At 38.4% G+C, this 22,526-nt stretch overlaps 1 protein-coding gene across 1 annotated transcript; it reads left to right on the top strand.

Moving 5' to 3' along the window:
* The first annotated feature begins 17,005 nt into the window (after nucleotides 1-17,005).
* Nucleotides 17,006-19,399, top strand: LOC110786562 (uncharacterized). The gene is made up of 3 exons (XM_056832294.1): nucleotides 17,006-17,747; nucleotides 17,880-18,989; nucleotides 19,161-19,399. Exons 1-3 carry the CDS (start codon nucleotides 17,006-17,008, stop codon nucleotides 19,397-19,399), a joined length of 2,091 nt encoding a protein of 696 aa, XP_056688272.1.
* Nucleotides 19,400-22,526: the final 3,127 nt, after the last annotated feature.

The raw sequence follows: 22,526 nt of genomic DNA on the forward strand, positions 1-22,526 counted from the left end.
TTATTTATTGCTTTAAATATGTCTTAAAATGCATGAGATCAAAAGCTTGATTATGTTGCATGATTAAGGATTTTAGTTCACTTAAAATCTAACCAACATAGTAAGAGCCTTAAGTTCCAAACTTAAAAATTGAGTTAAAAGGTGCCATGCCAAAATATACACTTGCTTGGATATCCTTTACATCAATCTAGTAATAGTTTTCGCTCAGCGAGGTGTTACTTATTGGTCCTAAAGGGGCAAGGTACACAAATAATTGTGAGTACATGTTAGTTTTGGTGAAACTCAACGATATAAGTAAGGAGTCCTTTTATGTCGTGGCAAATTCGATAGGTTTACCTAATAAGTTCTTAGACGTACCTATCAACCAAGAATAGTTTCTAGACTATTAGCAAAAGGCTTTTGCTTACCTAAGATGTTCTAGGATTAAGTCGACAAACTGTGCTTAGTTCTTCAATGATTTTAGGATCTTGGAATCATTTTATTCACACCTGCCGGAACACATAACTTGAATAAAATGCTTAATAAACATTGAATTATGCATGTATGCTAGAATTTAAGTTTATTAAGAGAAACTGTGAATGGTTATTTATTTGTTTATTCTTTTCAATTGTAGTTTTAATATGGCAAACAACAATCAAAACATCATCAAGGGTTCTGAGCTTATGGTCAAGCTGAACCTGACAAATTTTCTTGAATGGGAAGCTAAGCTAGTTGAAATAGTCAAACTCAATGGACTTGAGTATGTACTATCACATCCCATGCCAAGCTACTATGCCAGAGACATGACCCCTGAGAGATTTTACGCCTGGGATGCGGATCTCAAAAGGGTTATGAGTCTCATGCTGAACAATATCCCTGATGATTGGGCTAGAAGGTTTGTAGCCTATGAACCTTTTACGCTCATCAAGAATCTGAGGGATATCTGTCGTGGAAGTACGGAGGACAGGGACCTGAACGTCCATGAGTTGATTGAATCAATGTCTGGGCTAAAGGTTAGTTCTCCCAACAGGTGTTATAGGATGGAGGTCCAAGAAACACATGTTCAGCTCCTTCGCACTAAACAGAGGGTAGGCGTCCCACTGAGGTTCCATGTGGATCTTATGTGTTCATATTTTGATCGCCTAAGTCTACTAGGAACACCAATAAGCGAAAGGATGGCAGTCTCTGTCTTGCTCAATTCACTACACAGTGGGTTTGGTCGCTTCAAGCAACAATACCTAAGTGAACCAAGAGAAGAAACAGTTGCAGAATTTATTCACCTTGTCAGAAAGGCTGAAATAGTACTGGACTGTGAAGCCAAAGATTTACTCAAGGCTAGAAAGAGACCATTCAAGAAAGGTGGAAAGTCCAAGGGCAATGCTAAATCAAAGCAGGACAAGTCCACATCAAGCTGTCTTTATTGTGATGGAATAGGCCATTACAAAAAGGAATGTCCAAAGCTAAAGGAAGATCAGAAGAACGGAACAATCGTTCCATCTTCAGGTATTTTCGTTATAGACTGTATACTTGCAAATTCAACTTCTTGGGTATTAGATACTGGTTGTGGCTCACACTTATGTTCCAATCCACAGGGACTAAGAAGAAGTAGAAAATTAAGCAAGGGTGAAGTCGACCTACGAGTGGGAAATGGAGCACGGATTGCTGCATTAGCTGTAGGAACTTACTATTTGTCGTTGCCCTCCGGGCTAGTTTTGGAACTGGAAGAATGTTTCCATGTTCCAAGTCTTACTAAAAACATCATTTCAGTTTCTTGCTTAGATGCTAAGGGATTTTCCTTTATAATAAAAGACAATAGTTGTTCGTTTTATTTTAAAGAGATGTTTTATGGATCTGCTAGATTAGTCAATGGACTTTATTTATTAGATCACGACAAACAAGTATATAACATAAATACCAAAAAGGCCAAAAAGGATGATTCAGATCTCACCTATCTGTGGCATTGTCAATTAGGCCATATAAACTTGAAACGCTTAGAAAGACTTCAAAGGGAAGGAATTCTAGAACCATTTGACTTAGAGGATTATGGTAAATGCGAATCATGTTTACTTGGCAAAATGACAAAGCAACCTTTCTCTAAAGTTGGAGAAAGAGCAAATGAACTATTGGGTTTAATCCATACAGATGTATGTGGACCAATGAGTACAAATGCTAGAGGTGGTTTCAGCTACTTTATCACTTTCACTGATGACTTCAGTAGGTATGGATATGTCTACCTAATGAAGCATAAGTCTGAATCCTTTGACAAATTCAAGGAATTTCAGAGTGAAGTAGAGAATCAATTAGGCAAGAAGATCAAGGCACTGCGGTCTGATAGAGGCGGTGAATATCTGAGCTATGAATTTGATGACCATCTGAAAGAATGTGGAATTCTATCAGAATTGACTCCTCCTGGAACACCACAATGGAACGGTGTGTCAGAACGGAGGAACAGTACCTTGCTAGACATGGTCAGGTCAATGATGGGTCAGGCCGAACTTCCATTAGAATTTTGGGGACATGCACTAAATACAGCTGCACTCACTATAAATAGAGCTCCGTCTAAAGCTGTCGAAAAGACTCCATACGAATTATGGTTTGGAAAGCCTCCAAATGTGTCTTTTCTTAAGATTTGGGGATGTGAAGTATACGTCAAACGATTAATTTCAGACAAACTTCATCCAAAATCTGACAAATGTATCCTTGTGGGCTATCCAAAGGAAACAAAGGGGTATTACTTCTACAATACATCTGAGAACAAAGTGTTTGTTGCTCGAGATGGTGTCTTTTTGGAGAAAGATCACATTTCCAAAATGACAAGTGGGAGAAAAGTAGACCTCGAAGAAATTCGAGTCGAACAACAAACTCTAGAGAATGCTCAAGATGACATTCAGGATGAAACTCAGAGATCTTTAGAAGAATCTGGTGAGAATCATGGTCAATCTAGAAATGTTACCCCGCGTAGATCGCAAAGATATAGATCTCAACCGGAAAGGTACTTAGGTATTTTGACGAACGAGAGCTATGACGTTCTATTACTTGAAAGTGATGAACCTGCGACTTACAAGCAAGCTATGACGAGCCCTAGCTCCAAGCAATGGCAAGAAGCCATGCAATCTGAATTAGACTCCATGTCTGAAAACCAAGTATGGGATTTGGTCGATTTGCCAGATGGCTACCAAGCCATTGGAAGCAAATGGGTTTTCAAACTGAAAAAGGACAAGGATGGGAAACTTGAAGTTTTCAAAGCTAGATTGGTTGCAAAAGGTTACAGGCAAGTCCACGGTGTGGATTACGATGAAACCTTTTCACCAGTTGCAATGCTAAAGTCTATTCGAATAATGTTAGCAATCGCTGCATATTACGATTACGAAATATGGCAGATGGATGTCAAAACTGCTTTTTTAAACGGCGTTTTAACAGAAACTGTGTTTATGACACAGCCTGAAGGTTTTGAGGATCCAAAGAATGCTAAAAAGGTATGCAAGCTAAAGAAGTCAATCTACGGATTGAAGCAGGCATCCAGGAGCTGGAATATACGTTTTGATGAAGCAGTCAGTGACTTTGGTTTCATCAAGAACGCGGACGAATCTTGTGTATACAAGAAGGTCAGTGGGAGCAAAATTGCTTTCCTAGTATTATATGTCGACGACATATTGCTTATCGGAAATGACATTCCTATGTTGAACTCTGTCAAGATTTGGCTTGGGAAATGTTTTTCGATGAAGGATCTAGGAGAAGCACAGTACATATTGGGCATCAAGATTTACAGAGATAGATCTAAAAGGATGATTGGACTTAGTCAAAGCACTTATATCAATAAGGTGCTTGATAGGTTCAAGATGGCGGACTCTAAGCGAGGCTACCTACCCATGTCTCATGGAATGACTCTAAGCAAGACTCAGTGCCCAAAAACACTTGATGAGCGTAGACGAATGAATGGGATTCCATATGCATCATTGATTGGTTCAATAATGTATGCTATGATATGTACACGCCCGGATGTTGCGTACGCACTCAGTGCTACGAGCAGATACCAGTCAGACCCAGGAGAGGCGCATTGGACTGCTGCCAAGAACATTCTGAAGTACCTAAAAAGGCACAAAGATGACTTCCTGGTCTATGGTGGAGATGATGAATTAATTGTTAAAGGCTATACGGACGCAAGTTTCCAAACCGACAAAGATGATTTCAGATCACAGTCTGGGTTTGTCTTCTGCCTCAACGGAGGAGCAGTAAGCTGGAAAAGTGCTAAGCAAAGCACCATTGCGGATTCTACAACTGAAGCGGAGTACATTGCTGCACATGAAGCAGCAAAGGAAGCTATATGGCTAAGGAAGTTCATAGGAGAACTTGGTGTAGTCCCCTCCATTAAAGGACCAATAGCCCTGTATTGTGATAATAACGGAGCTATTGCACAGGCAAAAGAGCCTAGACACCACCAGAGAGTCAAGCATGTACTTCGTAGATTTCACCTTCTACGAGAGTTCGTTGAAAGAAAAGAAGTCGAGATAAGCAAAATTGGAACTGATGACAACATATCAGATCCATTAACTAAACCTCTGCCGCAAGCGAAGCACAACTCGCACACTGCAGCTATGGGAATCAAGCATATTGGAGAATGGCTTTGATGTCTCTGTTTAATGTTTTAAAGTTTTAGAGTTTAAATCTTTGTAAAACATTATTGGTTAATCATTCACAATAAATGAAAGGAATTCATTTTTCCATTTAATTTGTGGTTTATTAAATGATGAGTCCCTTCAACTTGACGATATATTCAAGATAGACTGTCAGGACCAGTCCTGTGACTAAGAAATGTCTATCAAGTGAACTTGAATGTCAAAGGTTGAAAATGGTCCCTAGTCGGAGTTTTCTATAAAATTGGACGCATAGAAAACGTTAGACGATTAGAATGCAAGATGACTAGTAGTTCTGTTTCTTGAACTATGTGGACATGGCAATGTCATAATCATTTGCATAGATACTTACTTTGGGAAGACTAGTATCGGACAAGACCTATGAAACTTTACTGTAAGAGATGAAAGTCTGTCATAAGTAAATTTCATTAAATTATTAGACACTAAATCCTCAATACCTGAGTGATTTGAGATTACTTGTTTGAGAACTGGTTGCTTTGACGTTGACCAACCGTCGCACCGTAAAAGGAGGCTATAAAGGCAACGCTCAGGTAATCACCTATCAAACGAAGTCTAATCTCAAGATCGCAAGATTGGGATTGTCCTCCCATAAATCGGGATGAGATGCTTAAAAGTTGTACAAGGCCACTCGGAGAGCTAGAAACTGTGAAATGCATGGCCGTGCTCGGATGAATCATAGGCTATGATTATCTGTTTATTTGATCAGTTGAACTCTGAAACCGAGGAACACCTCTGGACATAATAAGGATGACAACTCTTACCTTATGTTCAAGAGCAAGCATCGAGCGACAAAGGAATTAGGAAATGCACACTTGTCCCTAAGGACAAGTGGGAGACTGAAGGAAATAATGCCCTTGGTCCAAGTATGCATTCTATGTTAAGTCTAATAAATGCGGTTCAGTATTAATTAACAAGTTAATAATTCAGTGAGATCAAGTGAGCTGAATGCCTAGCTAGAGGCCGCTTCAGTTCAAGTGGAATTAATGATATTAATCCACAGCTTACTCTTGACTGAACCCGTAGGGTCACACAAATAGTACGTAAACGGATCAAGTATTTAATGGCATTAAATACTCCATCTATGAATATTCGGAACCGACGGATCTTGGTTTCAGTGGGAGCTAAGATCGTCACAGGCAAGAAATGAATACTCCGGAAACGATGATATTGCCGGAAACGGAAATATGGATCGTATCGGAAATATGAATATTATCCAAGTCGTAGATGTTGCCGGAAACGGAAACATGGTACGTATCGGAAAATATTGTTGGAAATGGAAATATTACCAGAATCGGAAATATTGCCGGAAACGGAAATATTGTCAGAATCGGAAATATTACCGGAATCGGAAAATAATTCCGGAAACGGAAATATTAAATATTTGTTCGAAACGGAAATTAATTCCGGAATCGGAAATATTAAATATTTTTCGTATCGGAAATAGATTCCGGAAATGGAAATTTAATCGGAAGCGTATCGTACGAATTAGCATCGGACGAGGCCTGCCGGACGAAGGCCCAGCACGAAGCCAGGCCATCGCCCAGCAAGCACGCACGCCACAGCCCAGCGCGCACAAGGCCGCGCATGCGTGGGCCGCGCTGCGTGGGCTGCTGCTCGCATGCGTGGGCAGCCCTTGTGGCTGCCGTGTGTGTGTGAGTTTGAGCTCATGCGAGATTCCTGAATCTGCAAGAGTCAGTGTATGATTAAATGTCTATTCCTATTGGATAAATTGATTAAGTAGAATTCATGTAGAATTCTAATTCCAATTAATTCGCATCCTACTAGGATTACGATTCCTTTTCCATAACTCTATAAATAAAGGCCTAGGGGTCATAATTTACAGACAAGTTTCAAAGTATTCAAAAGTGAGTTTTTGAGAGAAAATTCAAACACCCATCTTGCCCCAAAAGTGCCGAATTTTCTGAGTACCTTAAGGGCGATTCTAGTTGGTCAATCTTAAGGCGGATCCGGACGTGCTGTGGACTTTCTACGGAGGGACGACACTTGGAGTCCTAAAAGACTTGTTCTTGTTCGGTTCGGGCGCAGCTAGGGAAGGCACGCAACAAAGAGTATGCATCTAATTATGCTATATGATTATGTGTAAATAATATGTTTCCTGGGTTAATGGTTGTTTCCGCATGATCTATGTAAATGTCATATGTATCATAACCTAACAGAATGGGCATGGGCGAAGGCAAGGCACGGCAGTCGCGTGTGGGCAGCAAGCGAGCTGCGCCACAACGCGCACTGCCTCGCGCAAGCGCGCGCAGCGAGCGCAAGCTCGCATGCCACGAGCGCTGCGCCCAGCGTCGATCGCGCGCAGCGAGCAATTGCTCGCGCACAGCGAGCGATGGCTCGCGCACAGCGAGCGATGGCTCGCGTGCATCGAGCGCTGGAGCGCGCAGCGAGCGCTGGCGAGCGCGCACAGCGAGCGATGGCTCGCGTGCATCGAGCGCTGGCGCGCGCGCAACGAGCACCACTTGTGCGATGGCTTGCGATGGAAGATGCAGCAGCTATGCAACGAGCGCATGGGCTGCGCGCACATGGCCAGCGATGGCTGTGTGCGTGTGGCCCATGGGCGTGCGATGCGTAGGGTGTTTGCGTTGCGATTAGATCGTTTTGAATGTTTAATTTGAAATTTTTCAGTTTACGTAATTTTAATTAATTTTAAAATTAATAATTTAAATTATTTTCTTGGATTTTAATTTTGAATATTGTAATTATAATAAATTTTATTTATTCTAATTATTTTACTAAAATTAAAATCATGAATTAATTTAAATACGACTGAAATTAAATTAAACTTTTTGGATTCAATTATAAATTCATATGAGCTTTAAATTTTAATTAAATTTGTATGTTTCCGGTTAGACTAGAAATACATTTTTATGTTTAAAATTAGTAAAGCATATAAATTTATTGGTTTAAGTGGGAGCGCTTTTTAGTCATAAACTCTTGATTAGGTCTACGAATCCTTAAGGTTAAAACAACTTGATTAGAATTAATAAGGACTGAATAATTGGTAGATTATTGGTGCCCTTGATTAATTGCTGCAAATGTTTACGTGATGCATAATGTGTTTTACTAACCAGCTATGTGGGCTATTCATGATAATGAATGGGTGAATGGTATATATATATTGTATATGTACTGTTTTGCAGGTTATGAAGTGACTAGTATGGCCCAAATAGGATAGAAAATATGGTCTGCGTACCATTAATTTGAATGTAATTGGTCTAAAGTACCAAAGTTGTTTTTCAATTCAAATATGGTCTGCGTACCATCAAATAGTTGTAATTAGTTTTAATTATAGCTTATCCTATTTGAAGAAAATAGTGCCTCCCACGGAGATTTTCAAGACGGACTTTGAAGTCAAAGCTTCAAGATGAAGTCGGGCCATACTAGATCACCTTTATCTTATGCATGCTTTAAGTTATTTATTGCTTTAAATATGTCTTAATTATGCATAAAATTATGGCTTGATTATGTTGCATGATTAAGGATTTTAGTTCACTTAAAATCTAACCAACATAGTAAGAGCCTTAAGTTCCAAACTTAAAAATTGAGTTAAAAGGTGCCATGCCAAAATATACACTTGCTTGGATATCCTTTACATCAATCTAGTAATAGTTTTCGCTCAGCGAGGTGTTACTTATTGGTCCTAAAGGGGCAAGGTACACAAATAATTGTGAGTACATGTTAGTTTTGGTGAAACTCAACGATATAAGTAAGGAGTCCTTTTATGTCGTGGCAAAATCGATAGGTTTACCTAATAAGTTCTTAGACGTACCTATCAACCAAGAATAGTTTCTAGACTATTAGCAAAAGGCTTTTGCTTACCTAAGATATTCTAGGATTAAGTCGACAAACTGTGCTTAGTTCTTCAATGATTTTAGGATCTTGGAATCATTTTATTCACACCTGCCGGAACAAATAACTTGAATAAAATGCTTAATAAACATTGAATTATGCATGTATGCTAGGATTTAAGTTTATTAAGAAAAACTGTGAATGGTTATTTATTTGTTTATTCTTTTCAATTGTAGTTTTTAATATGGCAAACAACAATCAAAACATCATCATGGGTTCTGAGCTTATGGTCAAGCTGAACCTGGCAAATTTTCTTGAATGGGAAGCTAAGCTAGTTGAAATAGTCAAACTCAATGGACTTGAGTATGTACTATCACATCCCATGCCAAGCTACTATGCCAGAGACATGACCCCTGAGAGATTTTACGCCTGGGATGCGGATCTCAAAAAGGTTATGAGTCTCATGCTGAACAATATCCCTGGTGATTGGGCTAGAAGGTTTGTAGCCTATGAACCTTTTACGCTCATCAAGAATCTGAGGGATATCTGTCGTGGAAGCACGGAGGACAGGGACCTGAACGTCCATGAGTTGATCAATGTCTGGTCTAAAGGTTAGTTCTCCCAACAGGTGTTATAGGATGGAGGTCCAAGAAACACATGTTCAGCTCCTTCGCACTAAACAGAGGGTAGGCGTCCCACTGAGGTTCCATGTGGATCTTATGCGTTCATACTTTGATCGCCTAAGTCTACTAGGAACACCAATAAGCGAAAGAATGGCAGTCTCTATCTTGCTCAATTCACTACACAGTGGGTTTGGTCGCTTTAAGCAACTATACCTAAGTGAACCAAGAGAAGAAACAGTTGCAGAATTTGTTCACCTTGTCAGAAAGGCTGAAATAATACTGGATTGTGAAGCCAAAGATTTACTCAAGGCTAGAAGGAGACCGTTCAAGAAAGGTGGAAAGTCCAAGGGCAATGCTAAATCAAAGCAGGACAAGTCCACATCAAGCTGTCTTTATTGTGATGGAATAGGCCATTACAAAAGAGAATGTCCAAAGCTAAAGGAAGATCAGAAGAACGGAACAGTCGTTCCATCTTCAGGTATTTTCGTTATAGACTGTATACTTGCTAATTCAACTTCTTGGGTATTAGATACAGGTTGTGGCTCACACTTATGTTCCAATCCACAGGGACTAAGAAGAAGTAGAAAGTTAAGCAAGAGTGAAGTCGACCTACGAGTGGGAAATGGAGCACGGATTGCTGCATTAGCTGTAGGAACTTACTATTTGTCGTTGCCCTCCGGGCTAGTTTTGGAACTGGAAGAATGTTTCCATGTTCCAAGTCTTACTAAAAACATCATTTCAGTTTCTTGCTTAGATGCTAAGGGATTTTCCTTTTTAATAAAAGACAATAGTTGTTCGTTTTATTTTAAAGAGATGTTTTATGGATCTGCTAGATTAGTCAATGGACTTTATTTATTAGATCACGACAAACAAGTATATAACATAAATACCAAAAAGACCAAAAAGGATGATTCAGATCTCACCTATCTGTGGCATTGTCGATTAGGCCATATAAACTTGAAACGCTTAGAAAGACTTCAAAAGGAAGGAATTCTAGAACCATTTGACTTAGAGGATTATGGTAAATGCGAATCATGTTTACTTGGCAAAATGACAAAGCAACCTTTCTCTAAAGTTGGAGAAAGAGCAAATGAACTATTGGGTTTAATCCATACAGATGTATGTGGACCAATGAGTACAAATGCTAGAGGTGGTTTCAGCTACTTTATCACTTTTACTGATGACTTCAGTAGGTATGGTTATGTCTACCTAATGAAGCATAAGTCTGAATCCTTTGACAAATTCAAGGAATTTCAGAGTGAAGTAGAGAATCAATTAGGCAAGAAGATTAAGGCACTGCGGTCTGATAGAGGCGGTGAATATCTGAGCTATGAATTTGATGACCATCTGAAAGAATGTGGAATTCTATCAGAATTGACTCCTCCTGGAACACCACAATGGAACGGTGTGTCAGAACGGAGGAACAGAACCTTGCTAGACATGGTCAGGTCAATGATGGGTCAGGCCGAACTTCCATTAGAATTTTGGGGACATGCACTAAATACAGCTGCACTCACTATAAATAGAGCTCCGTCTAAAGCTGTCGAAAAGACTCCATACGAATTATGGTTTGGAAAGCCTCCAAATGTGTCTTTTCTTAAGATTTGGGGATGTGAAGTATACGTCAAACGATTAATTTCAGACAAACTTCATCCAAAATCTGACAAATGTATCCTTGTGGGCTATCCAAAGGAAACAAAGGGGTATTACTTTTACAATACATCTGAGAACAAGGTGTTTGTTGCTCGAGATGGTGTCTTTTTGGAGAAAGATCACATTTCCAAAATGACAAGTGGGAGAAAAGTAGACCTCGAAGAAATTCGAGTCGAACAACAAACTCTAGAGAATGCTCAAGATGACATTCAGGATGAAACTCAGAGATCTTTAGAAGAATCTGGTGAGAATCATGGTCAAACTAGAAATGTTACCCCGCGTAGATCGCAAAGATATAGATCTCAACCGGAAAGGTACTTAGGTATTTTGACGAACGAGAGCTATGACGTTCTATTACTTGAAAGTGATGAACCTGCGACTTACAAACAAGCTATGACGAGCCCTAGCTCCAAGCAATGGCAAGAAGCCATGCAATCTGAATTAGACTCCAAGTCTGAAAACCAAGTATGGGATTTGGTCGATTTGCCAGATGGCTACCAAGCCATTGGAAGCAAATGGGTTTTCAAACTGAAAAAGGACAAGGATGGGAAACTTGAAGTTTTCAAAGCTAGATTGGTTGCAAAAGGTTACAGGCAAGTCCACGGTGTGGATTACGATGAAACCTTTTCACCAGTTGCAATGCTAAAGTCTATTCGGATAATGTTAGCAATCGCTGCATATTACGATTACGAAATATGGCAGATGGATGTCAAAACTGCTTTCTTAAACGGCATTTTAACAGAAACTGTGTTTATGACACAGCCTGAAGGTTTTGAGGATCCAAAGAATGCTAAAAAGGTATGCAAGCTAAAGAAGTCAATCTACGGATTGAAGCAGGCATCCAGGAGCTGGAATATACGTTTTGATGAAGCAGTCAGTGACTTTGGTTTCATCAAGAACGCGGACGAATCTTGTGTATACAAGAAGGTCAGTGGGAGCAAAATTGCTTTCTCCTAGTATTATATGTCGACGACATATTACTTATCGGAAATGACATTCCTATGTTGAACTCTGTCAAGATTTGGCTTGGGAAATGTTTTTCGATGAAAGATCTAGGAGAAGCACAGTACATATTGGGCATCAAGATTTACAGAGATAGATCTAAAAAGATGATTGGATTTAGTCAAAGCACTTATATCAATAAGGTGCTTGATAGGTTCAAGATGGCGGACTCCAAGCGAGGCTACCTACCCATGTCTCATGGAATGACTCTAAGCAAGACTCAGTGCCCAAAAACACTTGATGAGCGTAGACGAATGAATGGGATTCCATATGCATCATTGATTGGTTCAATAATGTATGCTGTGATATGTACACGCCCGGATGTTGCGTACGCACTCAGTGCTACAAGCAGATACCAGTCAGACCCAGGAGAGGCGCATTGGACTGCTGCCAAGAACATTCTGAAGTACCTGAAAAGGCACAAAGATGACTTCCTGGTCTATGGTGGAGATGATGAATTAATTGTTAAAGGCTATACGGACGCAAGTTTCCAAACCGACAAAGATGATTTCAGATCACAGTCTGGGTTTGTCTTCTGCCTCAACGGAGGTGCAGTAAGCTGGAAAAGTGCTAAGCAAAGCACCATTGCGGATTCTACAACTGAAGCAGAGTACATTGCTGCACATGAAGCAGCAAAGGAAGCTATATGGCTAAGGAAGTTCATAGGCGAACTTGGTGTAGTCCCCTCCATTAAAGGACCAATAGCCCTGTATTGTGATAATAACGGAGCTATTGCACAGGCAAAGGAGCCTAGACACCACCAGAGAGTCAAGCATGTACTTCGTAGATTTCACCTTCTACGAGAGTTCGTTGAAATAAAAGAAGTCGAGATAAGAAAAATTGGAACTGATAACAACATATCAGATCCATTGACTAAACCTCTGCCGCAGGCGAAGCACAACTCGCACACTGCAGCTATGGGAATCAAGCATATTGGAGAATGGCTTTGATGTCTCTGTTTAATGTTTTAAAGTTTTAGAGTTTAAATCTTTGTAAAACATTATTGGTTAATCATTCACAATAAATGAAAAGAATTCATTTTTCCATTTAATTTGTGGTTTATTAAATGATGAGTCCCTTCAATTTGACGATATATTCAAGATAGACTGTCAGGACCAGTCCTGTGACTAAGAAATGTCTATCAAGTGAACTTGAATGTCAAAGGTTGAAAAAGGTCCCTAGTCGGAGTTTTCTATAAAATTGGACGCATAGAAAACGTTAGACGATTAGAATGCAAGATGACCAGTAGTTCTGTTTCTTGAACTATGTGGACATGGCAATGTCATAATCATTTGCATAGATACTTACTTTGGGAAGACTAGTATCGGACAAGACCTATGAAACTTTACTGTAAGAGATGAAAATCTGTCATAAGTAAATTTCATTAAAATTATTAGACACTAAATCCTCAATACCTGAGTGATTTGAGATTACTTGTTTGAGAACTGGTTGCTTTGACGTTGACCAACCGTCGCACCGTAAAAGGAGGCTATAAAGGCAACGCTCAGGTAATCACCTATCAAACGAAGTCTAATCTCAAGATCGCAAGATTGGGATTGTCCTCCCATAAATCGGGATGAGATGCTTAAAAGTTGTACAAGGCCACTCGGAGAGCTAGAAACTGTGAAATGCATGGCCGTGCTCGGATGAATCATAGGCTATGATTATCTGTTTATTTGATCAGTTGAACTCTGAAACCGAGAAACACCTCTGGACATAATAAGGATGACAACTCTTACCTTATGTTCAATAGCAAGCATCGAGCGGCAAAGGAATTAGGAAATGCACACTTGTCCCTAAGGACAAGTGGGAGACTGAAGGAAATAATGCCCTTGGTCCAAGTATGCATTCTATGTTAAGTCTAATAAATGCGGTTCAGTATTAATTAACAAGTTAATAATTCAGTGAGATCAAGTGAGCTGAATGCCTAGCTAGAGGCCGCTTCAGTTCAAGTGGAATTAATGATATTAATCCACAGCTTACTCTTGACTGAACCCGTAGGGTCACACAAATAGTACGTAAACGGATCAAGTATTTAATGGCATTAGATACTCCATCTATGGATATTCGGAATCGACGGATCTTGGTTTCAGTGGGAGCTGAGATCGTCACAGGCAAGAAATGAATACTCCGGAAACGATGATATTGCCGGAAACGGAAATATGGATCGTATCGGAAATATAAATATTATCCAAGTCGTAGATGTTGCCGGAAACGGAAACATGGTACGTATCGGAAAATATTATCGGAAATGGAAATATTGCCAGAATCGGAAATATTGCCGGAAACGGAAATATTGTCAGAATCGGAAATATTATCGGAATCGGAAAATAATTCCGGAAACGGAAATATTAAATATTTGTTCGAAACGGAAATTGATTCCGGAATCGGAAATATTAAATATTGTTCGTATCGGAAATGAATTCCGGAATCGGGAATTTAATCGGAAGCGTATCGTACGAATTAGCATCGGACGAGGCCCGCTAGACGAAGGCCCAGCACGAAGCCAGGCCGTCGCCCAGCGAGCCAACGCACACCAGCGCACGCCAAGCCTCGACCAGGCCCAGCGCAAGGCCAGGCCCAGCCAAGGCCTTGGGCGCGCGCGCAGAGCGCAGCAATGGGCCGAGCGCTGTGCGCCTAGCGTGGGCCGCAAGGCTTGCGCGGGTGTACGGTGCTCGTGCATTGCTTGTGCGGGAATCCTGAAGCAATCAGGATTCGAAGTGTGATTAAATCCTAAAACTATTAGATAATGATTATTTAATTAGAGTCCTAGTAGGGTTATAATTAAATAAATTAGTATCCTAATAGGATTCCAAAACCCTTTCCATAACTCTATAAATACGTGCCTAGGGTCACATATTTTAAGAGATTATTCAAGTATTCAAAGTGAGTTTTTGAGAGAAAATTCAGACACATTTCTTACCTAAGAGTGCCGAAAATCTTTAGTACCTTAAGGGCGATTCTAGTTGGTCAATCTTAAGGCGGATCCGGACGTGTTGTGGACTATCTACGGAGGGACGACACTTGGAGTCCTAAAGACTTGTTCTTGTTCGGTTCGGGCGCAGCTAGGGAAGGCACGCAACAAAGAGTATGCATCTAAATATGCTATATGATTATGTGTAAATAATATGTATTCCTGGCTAAATGGTTTTTTCCGCATGATTTATGAATTGTCATATGTATCATAACCTAACAAGATATGGCGCTTCCCTGGTAAGCGATGGAAAAATAATAGCACCCTGATCAGAGCGCTATAAAATTCTAGAGCTGCAAGTGGCTTTTCATAAAACTCTTATTTCTTCAAACTTATCTTATTCCGGCATGCTACACTATAAATAGAGCCTCTAAAATCAGGAAAATACCACACAATCACCACATAATACCCTAAGCTTGAGTATTGACGAAACTTCTCTCTCTCTGTCCCGTATTCTAGACCGTCTGTTGCATTAACACACTGTTAAGCAGACCCTGCTCGCTCGATCGCCCAGTTCAGTCCAAACGTTGCCGAAGTTCTGATCCAATCTCTAGCATAAACACACGAAACACTGAAAGAATCCCATCCCATAGTCAGTCAGTTACCAGGAGGTTCGAAAGCTAAAAGGAAAGCTAGATAAGTGTTAGTGTTCCTGAGAATTGCAGTATAGCCAGCGCTTTACTGTAACCTGAAATCTACATTTTTACCGCTTTCATCACCATATAAATCTGTCTTATTAAATCACACTTAATAAGATTATCTCTGGACAAATTGGTTTATTGCTAAGCACCTTAAATCAATTTAAATCACTATTTTGACGTTGCTTAGTTAATTATATGTGCATTAAAACGAATTCAGATTAGTAATGTTGCATAACGCATGTCCCTTTCGTCGTCACATTAAACTAGTAAGGACCGTCGCGTGGGATAATGTTGGGCACTCCCCGTATTAGTAAACGTCCCCCAAACTCTCAATCTCTACTCCGCTAGATGTACGTTGAGCGATCTCGATCCACAACAAAGATCACAAGGGAACCTATGGCCGTTGTGAGTCAAATATGTTTGCACTCTAGGCATATCACGATAACTGGGTTTTGCCAGTTTTCTTCAATGTTGTTGTAAAACTGAATGGCGACTCCTACAGACTAGTAAAAAGAGGCTAATGTCCGCAATTAGTCCCTGTTTTACTTAATATGATTGCCACATCCCGAGGGAAAAGTCGTTCGAGCCACTACCTTCGGAAAGATACACACGTCTGTATTTTTCGATCCCTCACAATTATCAGTTTTTTGGATAAAAATGTCTATCCTCGCCATATATTTGGGTACACAAACTGAAAAATCATACGGTGATACAAAGTACTACTTGCACATGTTCCAAAATAAAGCTTCTACAAGCAGTGGCGGACCTAGGCTTGGGCAACCTAAGTCACGTGACCCACCAATATTTTTTTTTTCAAAAAAAAAAAAAAAATTAATTTTGAAAAAAAATAACGCGCTCTCTATCTCTCAGGGTTTGTGAAAGTTGGAAAGCAAACACAAAACCTAATCCCTGACGGCTGACTCCCTCCCTCTTCGATGAATCGACGCAGCCAGCCACTCAGCCAGCCACGCAGGCCGGCAGGCCGCAACCGGCCCACCACTCCACGTCTCCACCAGGTCATTCGAGTTCCGAGTCTTCCGACCAACGAAGAACAAACCCAGATATTTTCATCCGCAGCAGAACAGCCGTGGTCGCTGGGATTCGGGGAATAAGAACCGAGCAGGCGAGCACCGTCGCCGTCGAGCACTGAGGAGGCGAGGAAGAGGAGGAGCTGAGAAGCAGCGACTAGCCGAGGCGCCGAGCACCGACGGGCGACGGAGGAGCGGAGGAGGCGACTGGCGAGGACTCGAGGAGGAGCCGACGAGCCGCCGTCGAGCAGTGTCTTCTCACCTTCTGCCTTGAATTGTGACTCGTGAATTGTGATTTCAGATTTGAGTTTTGAGCATTGAGGTAATAATTTTAATTATTAAACATTTTAATTGTTGAATTGAATTTAATTGAATTGTTGAATTGAATTGAATTGTTGAGGAATTAGGAATTGAATTGAATTTTTGAATTGAATTGAATTGTTGAATTGAATTGAATTTGTGAGGAATTGAATTGTTGAATTGAATTGAATTAAATTGTTAAGGAATTGTTGAATTGTGGAGGAATTAGAAATTTGTTGATTTTGATATTAAAATAGTTGATTTAGGAATTTGTTGATTTAGGATTTTTATATTGTTTCAATGTTAAGTACTTGATTGTATTTGTGACTTAATTTTCAGAATGAAAAGGAAGAAAACACAGGATATTTCTAGTTTTTTTCTTAAAAAAACGCCTCCTCAACAAGATCATCCTCCTACACAAGATCATCTTCCTCCACAAAATCCCCCTCCTCCACAAAATCCTCCCTCGCCTCATGCAAGTGAACAAAATATTTCTCCACATCAAGCAAGTGAGCAACAATATTCTCCATCACATAATTCCTCTCAAAATCAAGATGATCAATCTTTTCCTCAAGTTAGTTCCTATCTTAGAGCTCCTATTAGTGGTGAAAGGTTAAGTGAACTTGATATTGTCAATCTTCCACATGACCCCAGAATGAGGAGAAAGATGACTGATTTTCATCCATGTGATAGAGATTTAGTGAGGAGAACTTACATTCAAAGAAAGCCTTGTCAACCTAAAGAATTCAAGTTTCCTCAATCACTTTTTGGTATGAAAAAACGTCGATTTAATGTTAAATGGTTTGATACTTGGCGAACTTGGCTTGAGTATAGTGTCTCCAAAGATGCTGCTTTTTGTTTTATTTGCTATTTGTTCAAGGATGAACATTCAGTTGGAGCTGAAGCTTTTGTTGGTGAGGGTTTCCGCGCTTGGAATAGATTATCTACAATTAAAGATCATGCAAGTACACACATGGGTGTTTACCATAAGGCTGTGATGGCTATGGAGTTATTCAAGAAACTAAAGGGTAGCATTGTCACCGCTTTATCAAAGCAAACAGAGGAAACTATGAGTGCTTATCGTAAGAGATTGGAGGCTTCAATTACAGCCATCAGATGACTTTTACTCCAAGGGTTGTCTTTTCGTGGTCATGATGAATCTGAAAGTTCATTGAATAGAGGTAACTTTATTGCATTATTGACTCTACTTTCAGAACATGATGTTGAATATTCAAAAGTTGTTTTGAAAAAGGCCCCTAGTAATTGTCAACTTACTTCTCCTGTTGTTCAAAAAGATATTATCAATGCTTGTGCAAAAGAGACAACTAATGCAATACTTGAAGATATGAAGGGTGAGATGGGTGAGAAGGGTGATAAGGGTTTTTTTGCTATCCTTGCTGACAAGTCTGCCGATGTTTCTGATAAAGAACAAATGGCTCTTTGTTTGAGATATGTTAATAAAAGGGGGGAAGTGTGTGAACGTTTTCTTGGTGTTGTGCATGTTCCCAATACTACTTCTTTGACTCTTAAAGCTGCTATTGAGTCATTACTCATGGAGTACTCTTTAACTTTCTCTCAAGTTCGGGGTCAGGGTTATGATGGGGCAAGCAATATGCAAGGTTCAATCAATGGCCTCAAAACTTTCATATTGAATGAATGTCCACAAGCATACTTTGTACATTGCTTTGCTCATCAACTTCAGTTGACACAAGTTGCCCTTGCTAAGAAGAATTCAGATTGTGCTTGGCTTTTTGTTGATGTACTTGCAAATCTCTTGAATTTTGTGGGGGGTTCACCTAAGAGGAAAGAATTTCTTAGAGAAATACAAGCTCAACGTGTTGTAGAAGCATTATCCTTAGGTGAACTTGAAACAGGAACGAGATTAAATCAAGAACGTGGCTTGGGTAGACCTTGTGACACTCGTTGGGGCACTCACTTTAAATCAATTTTGAATGTGCTTGATTTATATCCCACGATCCTTAAGTCACTTGATGCAATTGTTGGAGTTTCTAATACAACTGATTCGAATAGAGCACAAGCTATTACATACATGTTGATGTCTTTTGATTTTGTGTTTGTGGCACACTTGATGGTTGCTATATTTGGGATTACAAATGAATTGAATGTGGCATTGCAAAAACATGATCAAGACATTGTAAATGCAATGGCTATGGTTGATGTAACGAAGTTCAATTTGCAAAAGATGAGAGATGAAGAATGGGATTCTCATATGGAGAAAGTCACTTCTTTTATGGTTAAACATGGCATTGAGGTTCCAAATATGGAGGAGAGATATGTTGTTCCTGGGAGAAGGATGGCTAGAGGTAATGGCCCACAAGTGACAAATCTTCATCATTTATGAGTTGATGTTTTTCTAAGTGCGATTGATCTTCAATTACAAGAACTTGAAAATCGGTTCTCCGAGGTAACTAAAGAATTACTTGTGTGTATGTCTTGCTTTAATCCCTCTAATCAATTTGCTTCTTTTGACAAAGAAAAATTGATTCAACTTGCTAAATTCTATCCCAATGATTTTCCAAGTGATGAAATAATTGTCTTTGATCGTGCACTTCAAAATTTCATTGTTACTATGAGAACAGATGATAGATTCTGGAATTTGAAGACTATTAATGAGCTTTCTAGGAAACTTGTTGAGACGGGGAAGCATAAAACTCATGACCAGGTCTACTTGCTTTTGAAGTTGGTGTTGACTCTCCCTGTTTTTGAATGTTAATATGGATGATATAATTAATAGATTTGTTTTAAGCATAAATATTTGTTTTTGAATGTTAATATGGATGATATAATTAATAGATATCAAAACATGAAAACCCGTAGAGAGCAGTTGTAATTTTGAAGTTTGGTTGTAATAATTAATACTTGTTACATTTGGAATATTTTTTTTTAAGTATTAATTTTTTTTTTTCAATTTAAACATTGATTTATGATTGTATGGTGAGCGGCGTAGAATGGTGACCCACCATCCGTGAAATCCTGGCTCCGCCACTGTCTACAAGGACACTTCATGCATGATAGATCCCTATGATAAAAATTCCATTAGAGTTTGGATTCAAGTTAGTTGATTGAAGTTAGTTGTTGTGTATCCTCCTATCCAAATAAAAGGCAAAAAAATAAAAAAAATTAATCGTTGTATCAAACTTGTCTTATTTATTGTATTATGATAGAAAAGTAGATATATGCGACGAGAGATATTAGATAAAGATAGGTAATAAAAGTTAGTGGCAACGTACATGTCATAACGATTAAATTGGGATGGAGAGAATATCTTTCTTCCATTTTAAAATTGTAAGTTACATTCCCGAGTCCCGACCATATTTGCTACTTTTAATAATAATAATATTTTTTTATAAGTTTTTAATAATAGAAGATAGATGAAGTGATATTAGGAAAAGTATATATTTACACTAGATTATAAGTTAATTGTTGAACTTAACATTTTTATTTAATCAAACTGAGATATAATTACATCTATACTATATAGTAAAAAGCGTTTGAAAGAAATATTATGTGATACGTGCCACTCTGTTTATGAGCTTTTTACCCTATGTAATCTTTATATACATTAAAAAAAAAGTGAACCCCCAACCTTGAGTTTAAACAATAAATCTTTTACCACTAGAATATGACATGTTTCATGTTATCATTGCAAAATAAATCTAACTAAGTGTGAATGTTATTAATGTAAGAACCCGGGGGTATCGCCCCAACCCAAAAAGTAGTTGATTTTTATATGATAAATATAAAAAACAATGATATAGATTTTCACTTTTTTCAAAAGATAAAGTTTCTATTTTGAAATTAGATACGGAGTAAACTTTTTATTAATCAAACACTACGCATGAAACATTGTAAATATATTTAATTTTATTAATTTAAATCATAACTCTTATTATTTAATAAATTTGGTACTAATATAGAGAGTATATAAAGTTTAAATAAGATTATGGTTTTTATTTTCGGAAAGAATGAGACCAAATTGATAGAATGGGATAGCGAGGATGACAAATATTTAAAGGAAATCATTTATTTTAAAGAAAAAATAATTGAAAGTAGAAAAATTACTTTTAGCATATAAAACTACTCTTACAATATTTTTTTAATTTGCATAACCAAATACTACCTCCGTTCCTTAATGTTCTTTACGGTTACTATTTGCACGGACTCCAATGCAATATTTAACGACTTATATATCCATTTCCGTATGTGAAAAAAATATAAAAATTTGATATTGTAAAAATACACAACGAGACCAAACTAACAAGATCTTACATGATAACATTTTGATGTATATAACAGTGAGAATCCACGGTCAAAGTTTTCATACTTTTGACACATATAACAAAGCGTAAAGAACATTAAGGAACGGAGGTAGTATGTGTTTATGTCTGACATGAAAATCGTGTATCTACTCCGTATATTTTTAAATGTATAAATATTGAATTCCTACGACCCGATATAACAAAAAAGCGCAATCCAATAACAAAAGCAAAAAAATAAATAAATTAACACTCCTTAACCAAAAAAACAAAAAAAAAAAAATCAGTTTGATGCACGGGCTTTAAAACCAGTTAACAATAAACCCGATAGTTATTACTCCCTCCGTTCCTTTAAGTTGTATCCATTTGGCAAAGTGGGGGGTTTTTAAGAAAATTGGAATCTTGGTTTGTATTGGCATAAGTGTAATGATTGGGTGTAAGAAAAATGATTGTATGTAAGAGATTATAATAAAAAAAATAAAAATAAAAAAATACAGAAATTAATAAAGAAATAAGGTAAGAGTGAGGAGTGATAATGATGGGTGATAAATGAGGTGAGAGAGTGGGTATATGGGGAAGAGAAAAGAATTAAATAATAGGGGTGGGGAAATTTAGGTGGGAATACGGGTAGAATCTTTAGGTATTTTGGTAATTAGATAGAAATGTAAGGGTATTTTAGGATAAAATGTATGTCCAAAAATAGAAACGGATACAACAAAAAGAAACGCTTAAAAAGGAAACGGATACAACAAAAAGGAACGGAGGGAGTACTCCATTTAAATTGATCTGCCACCAAACCTTAGACTTTTAAACCTCAAACATAACTTGACCCGAACAGACTCCAACCGATCCGAAGCAGATCCCCGTCTCATCGTATACGATGTGTCATGAAATACGTCTCAAAAAAGGAGTAAATAGGTCTGGAGGTCCCTAAACTTTGCCAAAAGGAGCAGTTAGGTCCCTCAAGTTTCAAAAGGAGCATTTAGGTCGCTCAAAATGGACGGAAACCGCTGTTTTTTGACTTCTGTTACTAACGTCTGCTAAATGAATTAAAAATAAAGGCAAATTAATATAAAAGGCAGAAAAGGACAAAATAACAGTTACTTTTACATATTAACAATAATTAAATAAAGGGAAACCCTTTTAAGTTAGCTTTTTACAAAAAACTAGCAGTTCAAAGTATTTAACAAGGCCATTTGTACCAAAATTATTCAACACTTAATAAAAAAAAGAAAAGGATCAACGCTTCCTACTAATCAAATCCCCCAAATTAACACACCCAACAAGCATAGGTTAATCAACAACATTTCTCAGAGACAATTTATCAAACACCTTGTGTGCACACCCAAGTAACTTACATTTCCGGTAAAATTCATCCGAGCTCAAACCCATAAACTCCATGCATCATCATCATCATCATCTTCAATCTCATGTTTAATCAGCAAGTCAGCAACTCATACATGAAATCTAACGAGCCTACGACTACTAGTACTCTGCTCAACCATACTCTTTCAATTATATTCTTATCAACAGCCTAGCTAGCTAACATAACTTTGTGGATCAAAAAACAATGCGGGGTCTAAG

The sequence above is a fragment of the Spinacia oleracea genome, chromosome 6 (assembly GCF_020520425.1).
Source record: "Spinacia oleracea cultivar Varoflay chromosome 6, BTI_SOV_V1, whole genome shotgun sequence".
Classification (NCBI taxonomy): Eukaryota; Viridiplantae; Streptophyta; class Magnoliopsida; order Caryophyllales; family Amaranthaceae; genus Spinacia; species Spinacia oleracea.

What these genes read in the sequence shown, in the direction of transcription:
- LOC110786562 (XM_056832294.1), top strand. Translation starts at nt 17,006, where the DNA reads ATGAAAAGGAAGAAAACACAGGATATTTCTAGTTTTTTTCTTAAAAAA. An exon ending in GGAAACTATGAGTGCTTATC is followed by an intron (nt 17,748 to 17,879) that starts GTAAGAGATTGG and finishes CTCTACTTTCAG; the next exon opens with AACATGATGTTGAATATTCA. An exon ending in TGGGAGAAGGATGGCTAGAG is followed by an intron (nt 18,990 to 19,160) that starts GTAATGGCCCAC and finishes CTTTTGACAAAG; the next exon opens with AAAAATTGATTCAACTTGCT.